Source organism: Pyxicephalus adspersus, chromosome 7 (assembly GCF_032062135.1).
Source record: "Pyxicephalus adspersus chromosome 7, UCB_Pads_2.0, whole genome shotgun sequence".
In the NCBI taxonomy this organism is placed as follows: domain Eukaryota; kingdom Metazoa; phylum Chordata; class Amphibia; order Anura; family Pyxicephalidae; genus Pyxicephalus; species Pyxicephalus adspersus.
This window is the reverse complement of record NC_092864.1, coordinates 36,159,816-36,180,309: the sequence shown is the minus strand read 5'-3', so window position 1 is coordinate 36,180,309 and position 20,494 is coordinate 36,159,816. Positions and strand designations below refer to the sequence as shown.

The following is a 20,494-nucleotide window of genomic DNA, read 5'->3' as shown; positions in this document are numbered from 1 at the left end:
TTTTCATTTGCTATACACTCAAGTAACGTGATAATAATCTAGAATCACTTAGATGGGTAGGATACCCATATTGGCTTTGCTTTTGTCGTTCAGTGGCCTGACCTCAGTGTGTTGGGTTACCTTTAAGTTGAGTATTTGGGGAAAATGGAAACTTCTACCTCTTTTTTTACTGAAGTTTTGGTTTATCAACAGAAAACCACATAGACAGCATTGCTATATAAGGCAGGTCAATGTTTTTAATAAGACTGGAAGAAGATGGACAGCATGGTGACTCAGTGGTTAGCCCTCAGGTCTTTCCAGGGCAAGGATCCCAGGTTCAAATCTTAGCCAAGGCACCATTGGCATAAATTCTGTAAAATTCACTTACCTTTACTTGTTGAAAGCCCTCAATCAATGTTCATACCAAGGCTTCTGTCTTCTTTTCAGGGCTTGCTGTTATGCCCCATGCTGCACTCTTCTTTCTTCTGGGTTCTTGATGTCATCGCAAGACAGCACAGTTTCAAAATCAGCTGACATGTCTGTCCTGTATATCCTCTTGTGTTTAAATGCCTTCCCTCCATGAGCTCTATTTTCCTCCTACATCCCAAAAATATGCAAGGAGGGTAATTGGCTTCCACTTAACAATTGACCTTGGATTAGACATTAGATTGTAAATTCCTCTAATGAACAGTTAGTGATAGACTATGGACTTGGGGACAAAAAGAAATGCAAAGTGTGCCACCCGCACAAGGTCCATGGGCCCTCCTCAGCCACCAGGTGCCCATCTCAGTTCTGCAAAAGTCGACTGTTAGCTATATCCAGCACTGTACAAGATGTCAATGCTATAAAAATTAAAAAGTCCTAACTTCTTCCAGGCCTCTTAGTATCTCACATTTGGAATACTTTGTTCAGGATTAATAACAGTACATCGGCGTGGAACTTATCAATGCCGGCAAACAGTTTGGGGAATACGCTGTACCACGTATTGGATTAACATAGCACTTAAAGTATTCTCAGTGTACCCAGGGCTCCGACAATCTATAAAGTATTTGACATACAGCAGATATATTGTTATCAACCCACTCTTACAAATGAGTCCTGGATTACCTCGGTGCCTGGGGGATCCACCGCAGTCTCATACCGAGGGGAAACGGTTAAAATAAATCAGCTTTTATTGGGTTTAATGTGCTTTGAAGCCTGTACAAGGGACCAAGTGTTTAATTCATCAGTAATGTAATTTTCTTCACAAAACAACCTGTTTTGCAGAGTCTGATTATGCGCTTGCCCATACAGACAATAGCAAGTGGAGAAATCAGTTAATCTTTCGTAGAACTAATGCTTTTATTTTAGCTCCATTGAGCAATTCATGAAGCTTTGCCTTTTTTTCTCAGTCTTCCGCTGAATTTTCGATCTTAGCACTTATATCAAGGTGAATGAGGAGCAATCATGGTCAATTTATATAAAGCTATGTGCATAAATTAGCGGGAAGCAATAGGTGGAACTGTCATGAGATGGTAATTTAAATGTGTGCAGGGGGAGTTGAAGTCCATTGTTACTTACGTGCACCTAATTGATGAGTTTTTTAACAAAATATGAAATGATTCTCTTGAGAAGAACAGATAGTATATAATATATATGGAAAATATACAAAATATGTACAATTTCAATTGAACACAAGACAGATAATAATTTTTTTTTTAAGCGAAATTAGAATAAAAAATGTTATGTATATTTATTATAATCAATGTACATTACGAATATGTACTGTTTTGGCCCTCCTATTCTTTCCAAAGCTAGCCATTATGTCCAACGCCACCATCTTTTTTCTTTTGGGTTCTTGATGTCATCCAATCTTGCATTGCACAGGTCTGAGATCACATTATGTTTCTTTCTCCAAAAGTAAGTAAACAAGTACTGATCTCTCTCTGCACATGCATGAGATCCTCCACTTGTTTATTCAAACTTAAGGAAGGCCCCTAGAGAAGCGGTGCCTACTGGGATTTGGGATGTGAGTATTGTTTACCACCGCGGCGGTTAACACAGAAAAGGGATCTCTTGAAAAATTAAATTAAATTAAATTAAAAAAAAAAAACAGAAAAATAATTTGAAGTATTTGTCTGCCTGGAATAAAGCTTCATGTGAAACAACTATATACATATAAAAATAAAATGTGACATGCAAACATTTCACAATTATAAGAAATATTTCATAAATATGTATATATATATTCTTTCATAAAATATAATATGAAAAAGTATCGATTATAGTTCTATAAAACCCAGTTGCGGTCATCAGGTGCTAAGTGCTCCACAAGACAGAACATCTCAGTAGCCTTTATCTGCAGCTGTTCTTTTAAAAATAAACAGCTAAATTACTTACATTAGTACAAACAGTCACACTTACCTCTTCTTCGCTAAAGCACAGGCACCTCTCTCCTGCACATGCCTGCAGTACTGAGCCCGGGCGCGTTTGCTCTGTCAGATTTAATCAGTTTCACCCATCCTGCAGACCAATCAGAAAATAGCCTCTTAACCATCCCTGGCTATTTAGCAAGCTCAGACACCACACTCAGCGTTCGTGCAATGTGTCTCCACTAGTGCCAAACCCCTAGTTCTACTGAACTGGTTCCTGTACACCTGTTGGTTACTTCAGCGTTTCCTCTGTCCAGCTTCTGTGTTAACCCCTTGTTGCCCAGTCTGTTTCCAGCCTATTCCCTTGTGCTGTTCCAGTGTTCCTCTCTGTCTGTGGAAATTCCTGTGTCACCTGTGACTCCTGTTGCTTCCAATGTCTCCAGTGGCCCCTGTGTCACTGGTGTCTATTTTTGGATTCCTGGTATTTGACCCCTGGCTTGAGGCCTGACCTCTCTTACTTGCTGCCTGCCTTGAACCTGGCCTTTCTTGACAATTCTTCTGCCCAAGGACCAAAACCTGGCAGTAACCAGCAGTGCCACATCCTCACCACTAGAGGCTCTGGAGAGGACCTAGTTGCCCCTTAGACTCTGCGCCTTGGCCCTTCTCAGGGCTCACACCACTTTTGTGCAAGCCTTAGCGACCCCTAGTGGCCCTGTCTCCCCAAGCGTGACACATACCAAGATATTTTTTTAAACCATGAAAGAGCCATTTGAAAAATAATCCCCATTAATCCTCACATTATGCCACTAGATGGCACTGTTTCCTCATTTACCATGTATAACAAACTCTCACTGTTTTAAACATTATTAGCATTTGTTGTACACTTTACATGAAGAGTGCCATCTGCTGAAGGCCAACAATATTGCACAAAAGATCATTTAAAAGTAAGTGACCCATCATATTCAAATATTTTAAGCTGTAAAGTGAGAGACAAATCAACAGTTCATATGATTTTTTTTCTTTAGCATGTTTTAAGAATAACACACTATGGATGTATTTAATTCCAAAATGCAAATATTCCAATGGTCCTATTGACATTTCTGATGACTACTCTCTTACATTTTAGCAGTAACGGCCACATTGTGGGTCCTAGGTTTACACTCAAGTCAATTAGGTTTTCCTGTGTTTTTTTTTTTCAGGTGCCTTGTTTATATGTATATCAGTTTATTGTATTTATATATATATATATATATATACACACACACACACACACACACACACACACACAGTAAATCCCCCACATCCCTTCTGCTATGTACATAATATAAAGCAGTGTAACCACTTGCTTGACTTAACCTTAGCTAGCCCTTGCTGTAACCACATACCCATGTATTATTGCTTGCATCCAGAGCTACCTAGGGTTATGGTGGGTTATGTACCAAATTATAAAGCAACTACATGTCTCAGTGCCATCAATAGATGCTAAATATACTAAAGTCATATTAATTAAAAAAAAATAAATCCTGTTTGGTTTCTAAGGGAAAACACTTTAATTGTAATGAAAGTGCCTAATACCATTTACTATATTTTTTGTTTAGAAAAAAAAAGTGGATAAAAATGAAACTTCTTTATTTAGAATCATCTCCAAAAATACTTCTGGTTTTATAAAAGTACAAAATTTTCCAAGCTGATTATACAGCTTAATGTGAAGTGCACTGAATTATATTTAGACAGAGCACCACACTAAGCAAGAATAAATGTGATAAGTGTTGAGGAAAGCAGTTTGGAGGATTACTTTTCAAAGCTTTAATCATTTTATTTCAAATGTGAAAGAAATATACTCTGCAATTATGAGGAGAACAGAACAGAGATCTTTGCACATTCAAATCATATGCATCAAGGTTGTTTTGTTGCTGCCTGGATGAGAGGGGAAAAAAACAATTCTTTTTTGCAAGAAATCCATAATTATTTTTCAGATGTTTGAAATGGCAACCGTCATTATTTTTTGTAGTAATTGCATCATTTTAAACTTTTAGCTTCACTGAGGCTGATTTGCTGAATATGTGAGAGGTCCATGAGATATTCGGAAGCTGAATGTATTTAGCTGACAATGGAGTTGGCCTCACATCAATGTGATCTAGGTCAGGCCTGGATTTCAATCATCCACCTCCTCAGGGCACCTTTACATTTCTATTTCCATTATCATTGATCTCAAGGGTCTCACAGCTCCATATAACTTAAAAAAAAATATATGTATCTATATACTTCCTAATATTTAACAATCACAAAAACAGACAGCCTAAAATCCTTTCCCATTCCACGTAAACCCCTTTTCCTTCCAGATCAGTATTACTTTATTCAGTGTTGTTCAACCAGGGTTCCTCCAGAGGTCGCTAGGGGTTCCTTGAGCAATTTGTGCCTCTCAGATCAGTTTAACTGACACCATTGATATCTTTGTGTAGCAAGGTGGCACAGAGTTTAGCCTTTTCAGTGCTAAGTCCCAGGTTTAAATCACGGTCAAGACACTATCTGCATGGAGTTTGCAGGTTCCCCTGTATTTGCATAGGCTTCCTCGGGGTACTGTTTTCCTCCCACTTTCCAAAAACATGCAGTTAGGTTAATTGCCCCCTCAAATAAGTTGGCCTTAGACTGTGTTAATGTATCACTATGGTAGGGTCATTAGATTGTGAGCCCATTTGAGAAATAGTTAGTTTTGGGCTTTGTAAAGTGCTGCATAATATTAAAATATTATATTAATTAAAATATTATTTAAAAAAATATATCTGTAAGTGTGACAATTACTGTGATCTAATATTAATAAATGATTTGTGGGTGAACAGCTGAATCCCGTCTCTCTGAGATAGAGAAAAAAACTTGTCCCAAATCTGTTTTCCAAGCAGAAATGGTGGAGTGCATTTAGTGGAAGAAGCATTCAGCATAGGGTAGACAATTGGTAAGGAGCACCTTGTTGCACCTTTCCCAACACACATGGATTTCCAAAACTGAAGGTGAGTGATGAAAAAATGTCCCTGGTTGGAGAGAATGCAAAAAATGAGAAAGCTGCTGGACTGCCAAAAAGATAAGCTCCTCCATGGAGATTTCTCTACATTGGATGATAAAACGCACAGCTCTACTTCTAGCCAAATTTTATAAAATGTCATAAACTCAACCCCTCAAGTCTTAGTAAGAAAGGCTTCCTATTTTTCATGAAAAAAAAATGCCGCAATAGGGTAATGATTGGTAGGGAAGACAGGTATATTAAATTAGGACAGATGTTTGTCTCAACATATTAATAGGCAGCGTTGTGTAAGTTACTGTATAAAGTTCTCACTATGGGTTAATCATTAAGGTTTATTACATATATTGCAAAAGAAAATATCTAATATGCATTGTGAAAATAGACTCTTAGGTCCCTGTGTAAAGTTTACACAAAAGCTTTGTCCACAAATGAAAATAAAAGGAATAACTATCCATCGAGCAAGATTTTTAAACTCGTTCTTGTGGCAAATTCGGCCATTCTCGCTTACTGAAATTGTAAGCGAGAATTGTCAGTGTAAATTCATTGTTCAAGATTGAATTTTCCTTAAATAATGGCTGCATTCATTAATCAGCTCGTTGTACGATCGACGGCACTAGAGGTTAAATGGGGACAAGTTTCCCCTTTCAAAACCTCTAGTGCTCTCTGATTGACAGAGGAAAGGAAGATCCTGATGAGGCTCAAGCGTCATGAATGAATGCAGCCCTGGGAATTCCCCTGTAATGATTTCCCCGAACTTCCGATAGGTCGAAATTTCGCGGAATCATCGGGAGTAGAGGAAATTTTCCCTCACTAACAGTCGTGGGCAACCTACTGCTGTGCAGGACCCTAATGCCCCAGCAGTACAGTTTTTCCTAAACACTCAGTTTTTGCTCACAGCTTCTCCTTGAACTCCTCCCAGCTCACAGTCAAAGAACTGGAGCCCAGGAAAGAGCAGGCTGTGAGTTTGTATCCACGGCCTAATTGCCAGGATGGGTTTCAGCGGAGATAATTTATATATTTTTAATATATATTCTATTCATTTCAGGGATCTGTAGCCCCTTTATCAGAACTGTGTAATATATATAAGCTGCCTGAGCTGAAAATAGTGATACAATTATTAGCAATGCTGACTGTGTAGTCCTAGCAGCAGCATAACTAAGTGCAAAGAACAGCAAATTTCTATTCTAATTTTGTAGGGATACCAAACCCTGATCCAGGATCATTATATACAGATGAGAATGCTTTCCAGCATTTGGTTGTACCCTCTGGCTTATTAGAATGTTATCAAAAATATTAAAGGACTGCTTTTTTAATATCACATTGGTAATAGGATAGTATAGCCATTATGCTGTAGATATGGTATACATGTGTACTATACACAAATGAAACCTTTTGTCATTGTTTTGTTATTTGTGCGGAGTATATTGTAGTCTATGACATGGAATGGCAGGCAGTGTGCAAGAATACATATTGCTCTGCTTTTAAAGAGATTCAGACAAATATATGTACATTATATGGTTGTCATCAGTAGTTCTTCATGTGAAAAATGTCTTATTTTATTTTATTTCAGGTTCACCAGTCTTTCATTTCAGAGCACTGTAAACTTTGACTTTTTAGTAGCTTTTCTATTATTTGTGTCCATACCCTTTTTTTAAGACACTCTACTTCTATTATTATTGTTTGATGATTGAGTAGCCAATCACCAGAAACATTGAAGAGGGACATGTCCCGCAATATACAAATACTACCCTTCAAAAAAGTTAATATTTGCATAGAATGTTTAGGATGATGTTTCATTTTACTCTACTTCTTTGTTTCAATTTATTACATACTTTAGACCTAAAAGTACCTTCAAAATGTTTATTGCAGGTTTGACAACATTATCTTTCACAGCCTATCCATTGATTTCCAAGTTTTTTAAGTACCAAAAACCTTTTACCATTAGCAAAAATTCCTGATGTGAATATTACCTACACTATGTACAATCCACAGTGTGTTATCCAGGTTTATATTGATTGGAAAAGTACAGTACATTTCACAAACAAAATTGTGTTTTAAAGGCTGAGATTTACTTCCTCTGATTTCTTAAATTGTTTTTAGATTGCGTTGTAGCATTTATGGCAGCGTGTAAAGTTTTGAATCCACAGAGGCCATTTACAGATTATATAATCTGCGAAGAACAACAATATGTTCTTTGAGATATGGGTGAGCTGGGGTTTTACTGGTTTAAGTACCGCTAATGCATCACTGTGCGAAACCTCTTAAGTGCCGAGGGTTGCAAACAATCAATCTTCTTTGTTTCACGTGAGTGTGGTGCAGTTCCTTTTAACAACACTTAAGAACATTGCATAAGGCGCACACGGGCAACAAAGCACACTGAGGACCGCCTCTGGAGAACTTATCTAGAGCGCACACAAGCAAGCAGTTTGCATGTGATTAGCCTAGCTGTAGTTCAACTTAAAGGGCCTGTTATGTAAGCAAAGCTAAACTTTTCAAAAATATTAAAATATTGTGAATGTATTTGTATGTAAACTCGAACAATGATCTTCTATTTTCTCCTTTGTGGTCTATACAATACACCATTCGTTATATATGTTTTATAAGTGCATACCTGTTGATCTCGTGCCTGTTCCTGCCTATACACAGTGTGCTCAAGGTCTAAAAGCTAAATACAAAGAAAACTTCATATATGCATATTGTTTCACTGTCAAACAGAATGCAAAAATTGAAAACTTGAATAGAAAATAGTGCTGTCATATTTTGTAATATGTAGTATGCAAATGGTTGGTAACACCACTGTATTCCTTGACTGTAATAAGTAGTTCCTTGGCTAAAAAGTAGTGTCCCCGTCTTGGTTGTGGCTTTTGGGAGCCATGGCTAGTAGGGATAATCAGGTGATTTTCACACCATTTTTTTCTGGATACAAATTGTGCAACCTATTTTTTTTTCTACTAGAAAAGTAATTTTATAGTCTCAATTAGTAGCACACTCCAAAAATATAACCCCTTTCTCAGCGTGTGAATGAAGGAAGTGCATTTTGTATTTGGGAGGAAATGACAGGTGTCTCTAATAAATGCTCCTACTCCCCTTGAAACTCTGATCATCATTAAGATCCCTTCTACTTGTTTATGAGTTAACAGATGAAAGTTGATGAAAGTTGAAGGAGATTGATTTCACTACAATGTAAAATGATTTTGTTGCTTATATTTGTATTACATTACAATTTTTCATGCATTTCCTTCAACAGGAAATTGTTTTTCACGGATTATGGGAATGTGCCTATAGTTGAAAGATGTGATCTGGATGGAGGGAACAGAACACGGATTATTCTCACCAAGATTGAACAGCCGACTGCGCTCACTTTGGATCTTATTAATCGTTTTGTTTATTGGGCTGATGTGTACCTGGATTACATAGAAGTGTCTGACTATGAAGGGAGGAACAGACATGTAATATTACATGGGAAGGAGGTAAGCCACCTATGGTTGAAAAAAAAAAAACCTCAATGGTTAGTTTTCCTGAAGTAAAATTTCAGAGTTTTCATGTATCTGTTGCCCTTGGTCATGAGCTAGTTGGAGAAAAAGTTGAGACATGTATATAAATGTTACCTGTAGGTGCCCTCTACTTGTACATCTTATCATCATAGGCCCCATCTAAACTGCTGAGGTTCCCTTTAAGCTTTTTACAAAGCCCATTACAAAGCAACACCTGCATCAGGGGCATCTCTTCCTAAAATTGGGACATCTAGGCCTACCTAGTCAGCCCCTGTATAAGCGCCTACAATTCCTAATCATTCCTAATAGGTTCATGGCCTTTTGGCAGTGTGTGCTGTGGGGTAGTATACGTTAGTGTTTACATGATTATCTTTCTAGGATTGATATGGATCATATATTATTAACAGATTGAGGTTTTTGGTCATTGATTTTGCTTTTCATAATTTCATTGTTAATGGAGAGGGATTTGAGATTGGAAAGAGGTTTCCTGGTGTTGATTGGCCTTGTGTACTATATAATTTTGTTGTACATATTGATTTTGATACTTTTGCCTGATGAAGGGGCTGTTCTGAGCACAAAACCTTATATTTATCCTTGTCACTTATCAGAATAAATGTTCCTAGTGCAAGTTTGTTTATGTGCTGATAATTTCCTCAAGAAGTAAACCTGTATAAACTTTATAGCCAGATGGAGTGTTTAAAAGCGCCGCCGCACAAACAAATTAGCACTCTTTGATGTGGGCACAAGTGGTACATTATTTGTTCCTTAGTAATTTATAAGCATAACGTTGCATAAACACCAGATAGGGCTTGTGGCGTTCCAATAGCTTTTAATTTCCTCCTGAAGATTAGCTAAACATCCTGTTTGTTTTATAAATGTATTACCCAAGAAAACCTGATCATTAGGAGAAAATAGTGGAAAATATGCCTAATGAGATCTGTTCTCAGAATTGTAGTCAGTTTGAAATAATGTTCTGTAACTGAACACAAAATAATCAGTCAGTTCATTTACTTGCTTTTAAATATGCTCTTGCCATTTTTTTTTTGTTTTGTTTTTTTAGTTTATTAAGGGTTTTTTTTGCAAGTTGGCAATTTTTTTGCAAAGCAATGTATAGATCTGCTACAAACTTACTGACTTCACAGATAGGTATCACAATTTATATAAACATTTGATGAAAAAGTAGCCTTACTTCTATACTTAATAATATTACACAGTATTTATATACCGCTGAGATATTACATATCACTTTACAAAGTCTATAGTCATGTCACTAACCGTCCCTCGAAGGGGCTCACAATCTAATATCCCTAGCATAGTCATATCTCTTTAATCCAGTCTAAGGGCAAATTTGGGGGGAAGCCAAATAAATTAACTGCATGTGTTTGGAATATGGAGGGAAACTGGAATACCCAGAGGAAACCCACACAAACACTGGGAGAACATGCAAACTTCATGCAGATAGTGTCCTGGTCGAGATTCTAACCTGGGACCTAGCCCTGCAAAGGCCAGAGTGCTAACCCTTTGAGCCTCTGTGCTGCCCTATGATTTTTCATTATGATGAGCCTTCATAGATGGTAATGAAATCCCTAAGCTTTGGGATTCCTGGGAAGCTAAGGATCTAAGAACCCCCAAGCTTCATCTTTTACAAGAGTTGGGATCCTCAATTCTCCAAAGATCCCTCAAGAAGGTAAAGTGCTATCATTTTGGTTCCTCCATGCCGATGTGATTTGTTATTCTAGTTTAAATTACTTTCAGTCAATACGTAAATCTCAATTCTTCAATTCGTAGATGTTACTTTTATTAAATTTTATTGAATAGATATTACATTTTGCATCTAGTTCACACATACTCAACCCAGTCTTCCTAATCAAACATGCTGATTATATTAAGGACCTCAATTGGAAACATCAATTCTGTCTATGGCTTTAGATTTTAACTTTGTATTTAGCTGTTTGTCTGATGTTTTGCTGTAATATTCTACTCTGCAGTATTCATATTGCTCCAATGACGTATGAGAGTTAATAATGATTGTTAGCTTTTCTTGCTAATAACAATATTGTTTATTTCTTGATTTTCTAAAGGTCAGCCAAGTGTACAGTTTAACTGTATTTGAAAACTATTTGTATGCCACCAACCTGGAGAACTCCAACATTCTAAAAATCAACAGATTTAACAGTACGGATGTGCAGTCTTTATTAACAATGGAGAATGCCCGTGGTTTGAAAGTTTACCATAAACGCACCCAGCCAACTGGTAAGTGCTACAATTATTGTTTAGCACAATAAAGTGAACAAATTAAGTGCTTATGATGTTGTACTTTGTTTTTAAGTAATAAACTTAGTTTCCTTAGGAACTGTGTAATGGGTTTTTGTGCCATTGGAAAGAGTTAACACACATGCCCCATCTGTGTCCAACTGAGAGAGATCCATTCACTACTGGCCATGTAGATACAACAGGAAGAGAGAAAATGTCTCCAGAGAGAGGGATATCCCCTCTTAGACACCATTCACTAGAACAAGTATCCCTATAGGAGGTTTCCCCTTTGTGCTTGTTCTAGTGACATTTCAGAATTTTGATTTTTTCTATTTTAATGACAGTGGCTACTAGGACAAATCGAGGGAACATCTCTCTCATGGTGATTTAGTCCACAGTGGTGCATGATAAATGTTTTCTCCTCTCGTCACTCACTAAAAAAGTTATGTGTTTAGATACACTTTAATATAGAAGCATGTGTATGCTAAAAAATTCTATTAAAACATGTAAAGTTTGAAGAGGTGATCTTGTGTGCTACTTTTAATTAATATGTTTAATTCATTATAAACAATTATGGCAGTCAGTGGTAAAATAAGATCAATTTTGTTGTCAGAGAATCTCTCAAGCTAAAGTAAATAATGTTGATTTTAAAAAGCAATTTGTGCTTGATGTTTTGCCATGATTTGTTGCAGGCAGGAGTCACGCATGTGAAATCAGCGCAGATGGTTTGCCAGGGGGCTGCTCCCACATCTGTCTGCTCGGATCCAGCTACAAAACACGGACCTGTCGCTGCAAGACCGGATTCAGCTTGGCAATCGATGGAAGGTCTTGCAAAAGTACGTTGAACATGCACACCTTCTCTAACATACGCAAAGAAGCAGACCTTTGGTTGGTTTTATAACTAAAAAGACAAGTTGCATTTATGTAAATCTGCCACTTGTCATTCACTAATGATTTATGAATGCAGTTCATCTCATGCGGCTGACTTTGGGCCTTTTTTTTTTCACCAATGCAATGGAAAACTGCATGGTTGGCTGATCCAGGAGGGGGAAATTGCACCGCAGGTCAATAGGGTTTAAATGCATTTCATTCATGTTTGCAGTGCTGCTTTTCCTTCAAAGTAGGAAAAGCAATTGCAACCCAAAAAGTGATATGTCACTTTCAGGAAAAGGGTAACAAACTCAAAGCAGCTGTCATGTGCTAGAAATAGTTCCTCACCCCTCCCATTAGGCTGAGCCCTTAGTACAACACTGTGGTCAATCACAAGTCTGAAATGGCCTTATAAAACCTTAGCGTTTCAGTGAAAATGAATGGGACTGTATGTGCATCTCCCAAGTAAATGAAAAGGTGTGCGCTAGTACCTGGGATGACATGCCTGGCCAGGCTGCCTGAGTGCCAGAAATAACATGAACATCCATGGCATTTCTGATCAGTAAACCTTTTTTTTTTTAATTACCTTCTAGTGAAAAAGAACAACATTGAAAACATTTTGTTAAACAATAGACAATACAGAGTAGGACTAGTAACTTTTAACAAAATCATATGTATATGAATAAGCAGGCAAGAAATGTAGGAAAGAAGGGCAAATAGAAAAAAAAGAAAGAAGAAATGAAAAAGAAAAAATGGGGAGAAAGAAAGGGAATCATAGTAATGGGTAAAGTTACCAGTACAAAAAAAGAACATTTACAAATAAACCACCATTTCCAATAATTCCATCATTATTTGTTCATAACGGCAATGTAGATCAACCAAGTACAGGCGATGACCAGGAGAGGACAATCATTCTAGACCACACTTGGAAAAATAGTTTAAGGGCGTTAAAATTGAATTGTACCACTCAGGGCTTCTAAGGTATAACTCTTTGTGAGTTAAGGAGTGTGACTCTCTCCTAATCCGTAAAGGAGTTGGGGGATAAAGTTGAACCACCTTGTGAAGAATCGCTTAGTTTTGTTCTCTAGGTTAGAGGCTGAGGTGACCTCCAATCTTTCCAGATACATTAGGAAAGTGAGAGTAAACCATTTTAATTGCACGGGCACAGTCTACCGGTATTACCATCAGAAAACCCGACTTAAGCAATGCTATGCAGCCATTACTGGAGTCATGCAGACAATACATGGAGTAGGCAGCAGGATAGCTTGGGACGCAACAGAAGATAGGTAAAAACAAATATTTTACTGAAAAAAGAATAGAGATTGTTTATAATACTCATAAAGCAATACACTTTATCAAACTAAATGTAATTCTGTTTGGAATAATATCCATAAAGGACAAAAAGCCAAATTGCTGTTATTCAATTTGGATTTAAATAGTTTACTTGTACATCAGGTTTTACAAATTTTTCTCATTAAGTTGCATTTGGAATATTAACTAACTATTAACAAAAAAAGCAGAAAAATGAACAAGTGATCTAATGTGGATTTTCCCGCCCTGTAAGCACAAAAGTGCTTTCTATCAATTTTCCTGTCCCGAACTTCCATGTTTGTTTTCTTGCATCATAACCAGATGCTTAATAAATGCTGTCTTTAATCACAAATGACATCAACGTTAAAATCTAATGAGTTGTTAAATTAAACGCCTGCAATCCAATATTATCAAGTCTACACTTGATACAAAGTCACCATATATGATCTGTCATGCTGTTGGCGGGAGACATTGGGAGGGGAAGATGATAAATTGATATTTTTTTATTGAGCATTAGTTAAACTAAGGAGAAGAGTTGTTTCTTTAATAAACATTTTCTGAGTAATCAGAATCATTGCTTTCAGTAAGGAACAGAGGTTGTTATGTAAAAAAATAAAATATAATTCAGAGTGTTAATGGCAGGTTTCTGATCTTCTGGCTCTCTAGCTGTTGTGGAGTTCCAGTTACCACTATGATGCAAATAGGTGAACAATCTAAGGTTTTTCTTCAGAGGAAAATTCCACCTTTTCACAAAGTTAGCTTTCTATGTCCCTGATTCTATTAAAGCTTGAAAGTCTGTGAAATGTGTACATGTATAGCAAACATGTTATTGACTTTTTAGCATGTATAGCAAACATTTTATTGACTCAGTAGGCAGAACACTTGGTTCAGCAATGTCTATTTTTTGTTAGATTATAATAAAGCTGATATCCAGGAAAACATCTGAAGGGCATCCTGAAATAATTTAGACTTTGATTGGTATTTCTAGAATGTAAGAAGCAGCGGAATAAAAGTGGGATGGATATTTTAGTTTGTTTAGCCATAGGTCAGAACCAAAGTTGCATTGGTCTAACTACAGCACCACTTAGGCTCCTATATAAGAAATAGCTCCCGAAATTTGGAAGACAATAACCATGGATGGGGTTGACCACATGGATCCTGGGTAAGGACGGTGATACGTTTATGAAACTACTTAGATATTTAGTGGCTATGAGTGGTGGTGGTGGTGAACAGTTACATGCAACTTTAGAATGCCATGCTATTCAATTGAGCCAAGAAAATGTCTGTATGGCCATTTATGAAACAGAGTGTGTTGTTCCATGTGTATCCACAAAGCATGACAATGGGCCTGATTTATTAAAGGTCTCCAAGACTGGAGAAGATAAACTATCATTGGAGTATAAGCTAGGTGATGGAGCAGACTTGGATGGATATGGTCCAGGATTGAAAACATTTGCCAAGTAACAGCAAAAATTTTTTTTTATTAAAACCATCCCAGGTTTGCTGGATCACCAAGGTTTTACCTTCTCCAGTCTTGGAGAGCTTTATTAAATCAGACCCAATGTGTTTAACACCATGTGTTTAAGGTATACAGCTAGCCATTGAAAATTAATGTTCTGTCTTTCTGCATCTGTGTTAAATCAATGTATAATGAGGAGAGAGAACCTAAATGTGTTATTTTAATTGCTTTGCTTTACATCAACACTGTACTATTAATGACCTAAAAGTTTAAAACTAATTGTGTTTCCTTGTAGAACCAAAGAATGAATTGTTCCTTTTCTATGGAAAGGGAAGGCCAGGAATAATCCGGGGAATGGATCTGAACACCAAAGTTTCAGATGAATATATGCTTCCAATAGAAAACCTGGTGAACCCTCGAGCCTTGGATTACCATGCAGAGTCCAGTTACATTTACTTTGCTGACACCACCAGATTCCTCATTGGCAGACAAAAGATTGATGGAACTGGCAGGGAAACTATTCTGAAAGAGGGTAAGTAGCAAATCAAAGGCTTTCAAATAGTATGTGTTCATGACTTCACTTTCATTGTGTAACCAGTTGTGGTTTAGAGCTGGGATTCCTAACATTACCCAGACTTGGGTAAATAGTCATTATAACTCCTTCGCCTAGATATCGATATGACTACAATAGATGCAAACAGCTTGTTTTTTTTTACTTTAAAAGTCTTTAGGGTTTTATTGTCTTTATATGAAATCACAAATACACAACTACTGAGATGTTTTTTCTGTGCAATTGAAACATTAGGCCTGATTTACTAAAACTCTCTGAGGTTAACCCCCATAAGAAAGTGCATTTCCATACGTTATGCTGCAAGCACAACAAGGCACAGCTTCCTGTGTGGCTATCTGTTTTGCTTCTGATCCGATTCATTACACTGGGGGGGCACACGGACTGACATGGACAGAAATGTATTCAGCTGTGCACTGACTGACTGCAGTCCAATGCATAAGTGGAACCATCAGTCCCTGTCCTTGTGCCTGAACAGCACTGCACCACACTTTGCTAAGTGAACAACCTAAAATCCTATAGTAAACCAATCCCCTAGTCCCATGCCCGCAATAATTGAATCCTATGGGAAGGAAAATTGATACTTGCAGTCAGGGCTACTATCAGGAGGACGAAGGGTACTTTTCCACCAGTACCCCAAAAAAAAGCTTGACTTTTGTAATGTGGAACGTTTAAACACGTGAAAGGGGGGCCCAAGAAGTTTACCTAGTATGGGTCTGAAGTTCTGATGTGGCTCAGCCCTCAACACATATTTAATCTCCAAAACAAAATGTTTGTAGATTGTAGTTTTTAAAAAATGTTTATAGATTGCAATTTACCATCCCTTAATGGTGATGTCAGCATGGGTTATCACTTCCAGCTGAGAACATTTTCAGAAAGTAAAGAACGTTTCTGTTGACCGTATCAAAATGTCCTAATAAAATTTATTTTGCTTAAAAAATAACACAAACAACCCTATATTTGTTATGTGTACTACTTATACCATCAATTCATAATTTATTTGAGGTGAAAAAAATGTGACTACTACGGTTTCTTCTATAGAAACAATAAAAAAAATGTGAGTAGACATGAATGACAGGAAACGTGATGTTTGCAGAATTACCAAGTAAAAATAAAGAAAAAAAAAGCTGAAAAATCTAAATGAATTCAGCCAACACATCTGATAAACTGCAATATAATACACATTTTAGAAGTTTCATCTTTAAAGTGCATTTGCTTGCTTGTCTATGGTAGGCTGTGAGAACTGAAGAGGGTCAATACCATTTATACACATATACATGTAATACAGTCAGTTACAGATACTATTATTAGATACCATGATCATTGAATCGTGGTGGTGGTAATCCACTATGAATCCGTGCCAAGTATTCTCATCACTTTAGAGCTGCAGTAATTACATTCTACTTGTTTACCAACTAAAAAATTGCTTTGATGCTGATTATAATACTAAACACTTCTAAATTTTGCACATTCATTAAATCTTCACAAAGTGTCCTTTTTCCAAAGCAACTTTAACAAACTCAACAAGTTATAGATAGAAATTAATATTTTGTTAAAGGTCAACACAGCTCAAACTGTAAATTTTACTGTTCTCTTAGTTTTCAAAAGCATTGATACTTTTTTCACTCTGTATCTGATTGAGCAGTCCAAAGGTGTTTTGCAATTGTCACAAGAAAGGATGTATTTTACCTTTCCTTATACAGTAACAGTATAGAAGTAACAAATCTCAGTGGCAGTCTTGTGACATATTTAGACCTGTGGTTATAAACGGTGATGTTCCTACTGGCAAACACTATACACCCAGAAGTGTTATCAGTCTGCCACTCCTAGGGGATTTAGACATTTGCAAGTCACCCGTTGGCACTTCATGTAGGCTTTTGTTTTCTACCAACTGCCTGCCATTTAAAGGAAGTTCAGTATCATGAATGATTCCATTTGGTCCAGTGTAAACTTATAGATACGTATAAATTATTCCATGTTGTTTTGAGCTGTAAAACCTCTCAAATCCTCTCAATTAATACGCTACTATAAGTTGCCTCACTTTGGTTCTGGGGCTGGTAAGATAACTGGTCAAAAAGTTGGGTATTCTGTATGACCCATAACATAAAAAAATAACTAAATGGTGGTTTGTTCTAGTAACAAGTGATTGACAAATCAAAAGGCAATATGTTTTAAATACCCTGAATGTACAATACGTCCAATGCATTTCCCACAGCAGTAAAATTTATCCGTTCTTGCACCTCTCCAAAACATCCAATCCCTTACTATCTCCCTGTCCCCTGTCTTTGAGTCCTTTGTGTCTCAACAGTCCTTCACAGTCATGTGGTCACCTCACTTCTCTTCCAGTAACCACAACAATGGCCAACTTTGTCCAATGCCGGTCATACTAACAACTTTCCTATGGTATGAAAGGCAGCGGTCACATAAGTAGTGCAGGCAATTTATTATTCTTACAATATTACAGCCACAGAAAACCTTTTAAAAACAACTATGATTTCCAACATGCATTTCAAGAAGGGCTTCAAGGTCTGCTTCAAATTTGGTGATTCTTTTATTATATTTAACTATATAAAAAACAGGTGGAAACTGATCTTGATTGTATTATGCTGCATTTCTAAGATTGGACATCAGGGACCTAATACACATATTTATGGTCTTTCAATGAAATAAGGAGACTGTGTCCCTATGTCTTAAACAAAGCAGTGAGAACTGATTATGATCTCTTGCCATGAATGTGTAAACATCTTCTAACATGGACGACAAATGTTGGCACAAACGGCTCTCCGTTTATTTTGTTGTCAGTCACCGTTTAATGCAGCTGTGTTTCATGAGAAGTTTAAAAGTTGAGCAATGCATCAATTTGCCAATTTTGGTAAATTTTACACCAGAGCAAAACAATTTCCACAAGGAAATTTACACTGACATTCTTTTCATATATTCATCACTTGTGTGGAAACCTGGATCTTTAACCACCTGAGCGATAAACCCGACCTTGGTACGGGCTTCAAAAAGTTACAATTATCAATAAACCCAAACTTTTCTAAACGAACCCGTTTATCGATCACTTACCTGGTCCCGCTGCAATCATCCATCGTCGTGTTCCAGCATCGTCCTCCAGCGTCGGGTGTCCTCTCCGGGAAGAAGAAATTTAAAACTATATATATATATATATATATATATATATTTACATTTAAAAAAATATACACATACTCATTCAGTTAATCATACACTGCATATACAGTTAATGTTCTTTTTTAGGGGTTTCTTCGTTTTAATAAAAACAATCATCAGAGGGGTTAGGTTAGTGGAAGCTGTTATTAAACCTGACAAATCAAAAACAGCAATGCGAGAAATCATGTTCTCCAATGATTGCTAAACAATATACCTATTTGACAGCCCTTTATTCTCCGTATTGTGAGCTGTATTCTGTTGGTAAATGTTGTTAGCGAGCTGTATTATAACCATGTTTTTTTTGCCGCTCTTCATACTGGCTAATTAGAGGTATGGCTGATTGTCTTTGTTGCTTTTACAATACTTGTCAAATATGTTGTGTGATGAAACAATCACTTTGCTTTTATGATTTAAATCTGTAACTTTGAGAAATAATCAACAAACAGCTACAAAAACCCACCTACCAAGCTGAACCCAGGCATGAGATGAATGTACATCCTATTGAAAACACAATGGCAGTGAAAAGCTCCTGCAAATTCAATGCAAAGAGAAAGAGTCTTTTAAGGGACTGTAGCTTCAGATTTATGTTTTTATACTATGAATATGGGCGTTAAGTCATGTTTATGGCTGCATACACTTGTGCAATAATTGTCGTTGGAAAGGAACTCACAATCCTTTCCAACAACAAAAGAAACAAAAGACTGCAGGATGCATGAAAGAGCGCTATACATACAGTGCCATTCTGCTCCATGAAGAGGGAGGGGGAGAACAATGGAGCGGCACCCCACTGTGCTTTTTCCCCTTCATGGACATCGAGCGCTGTACACACGCCTCAGAGCATAATCGGATGAGAATCTTCTGACGTGTGTACGTAGCCTAAGTGTAAAATTTTCATGTATTTATCACTTTGTATAGAGATCATAATTCTCCCTCTGACAATGGGGCTGATTTACTAAGGGAAATTAAGCTGTTCACATAGCAATGTCAATTATCTCTGTGCCGGGGGTTTTTAACTTAGCTAAGAAAATGAGATTAAGCTCAGCTGACCTCCACCATCCAATTAAATGCAAGCAAAACTCCTTTTTTAGATTTCTTTGCATGTGATTTTTTTCCTTGCAAACCAAAAGTTGCTATGGTGCTAGGGTTTCCTTTAGTTTTGCTCCCGTATTTTTTACTAACATGGTACAAAGAAAAAAAAAACAATTTATATTTTAATATCATTCCAAAAACAAAAAAATGCCTTATAATGGCTGCATATTAATGCATAAATTATATCCTGATAAAAGGAATTGATTTTGATGCAGTTGCCAATCATAACTAAACTATCAGATTTAATAGGTATTCCCAAAATAAAGTTTTGCTCATATTAAAGTATTCTAAAAAGACTTTGACAAACGTTTATTTGTTTCTAATCATTTATTCCCCAGAAGTATGGTACATCTTTTATTTAGTACAAATGCAGGCTATGGTATATATTTACATTCAGAAATTAAGTTGATGTGATTAGTTTAAAACAAATATCTTTCTCTTGTTAATCAGATGTGGACAACGTGGAAGGGATTGCTGTTGACTGGCTTGGTAATAATTTATATTGGACAAACGATGGACACAGGAAGACAATTAACGTCGCCCGTCTGGAAAAGGCATCACAGAGCCGCAAAACCTTAATAGAGGGGGAAATGTCACATCCTCGCGGAATTGTCTTGGATCCTGTTAACGGGTAAGAACTTGTAGAAAGTCTGGGACGATGAACCTTATATGAAGAAGATATGATTTTTATAAATGGCAAGTTAAACTTTAAGTGATGGGACTATACACCGAAACCAATACTAGGCCTTTTACCATTAAACTACCATCTTAAAAGCTCAAAAGCAATGTCATCTATGTGCATAGTACGGGCACTTATGTTGATTAGGTATATTTTATCTATCTTTTATCTGCATAAATATGGAAATTATATTCCTATCAATGCATATAGATATTCAATTAAAGAAGGTTCATGCACAAATAATAGCTAGT

General features: G+C 36.8%; 1 protein-coding gene across 1 annotated transcript in view; it reads left to right on the top strand.

The window, feature by feature from the left end:
• The window catches only part of LRP1B (LDL receptor related protein 1B), a 500,403-nt gene that overhangs the window by 51,981 nt on the left and 427,928 nt on the right, over nt 1–20,494 (top strand). Inside the window, 5 exon segments of the mRNA XM_072419083.1 lie at nt 8,597–8,819; nt 10,925–11,096; nt 11,789–11,932; nt 15,032–15,268; nt 20,015–20,195. Coding sequence (XP_072275184.1) covers nt 8,597–8,819; nt 10,925–11,096; nt 11,789–11,932; nt 15,032–15,268; nt 20,015–20,195 — 957 coding nt within the window.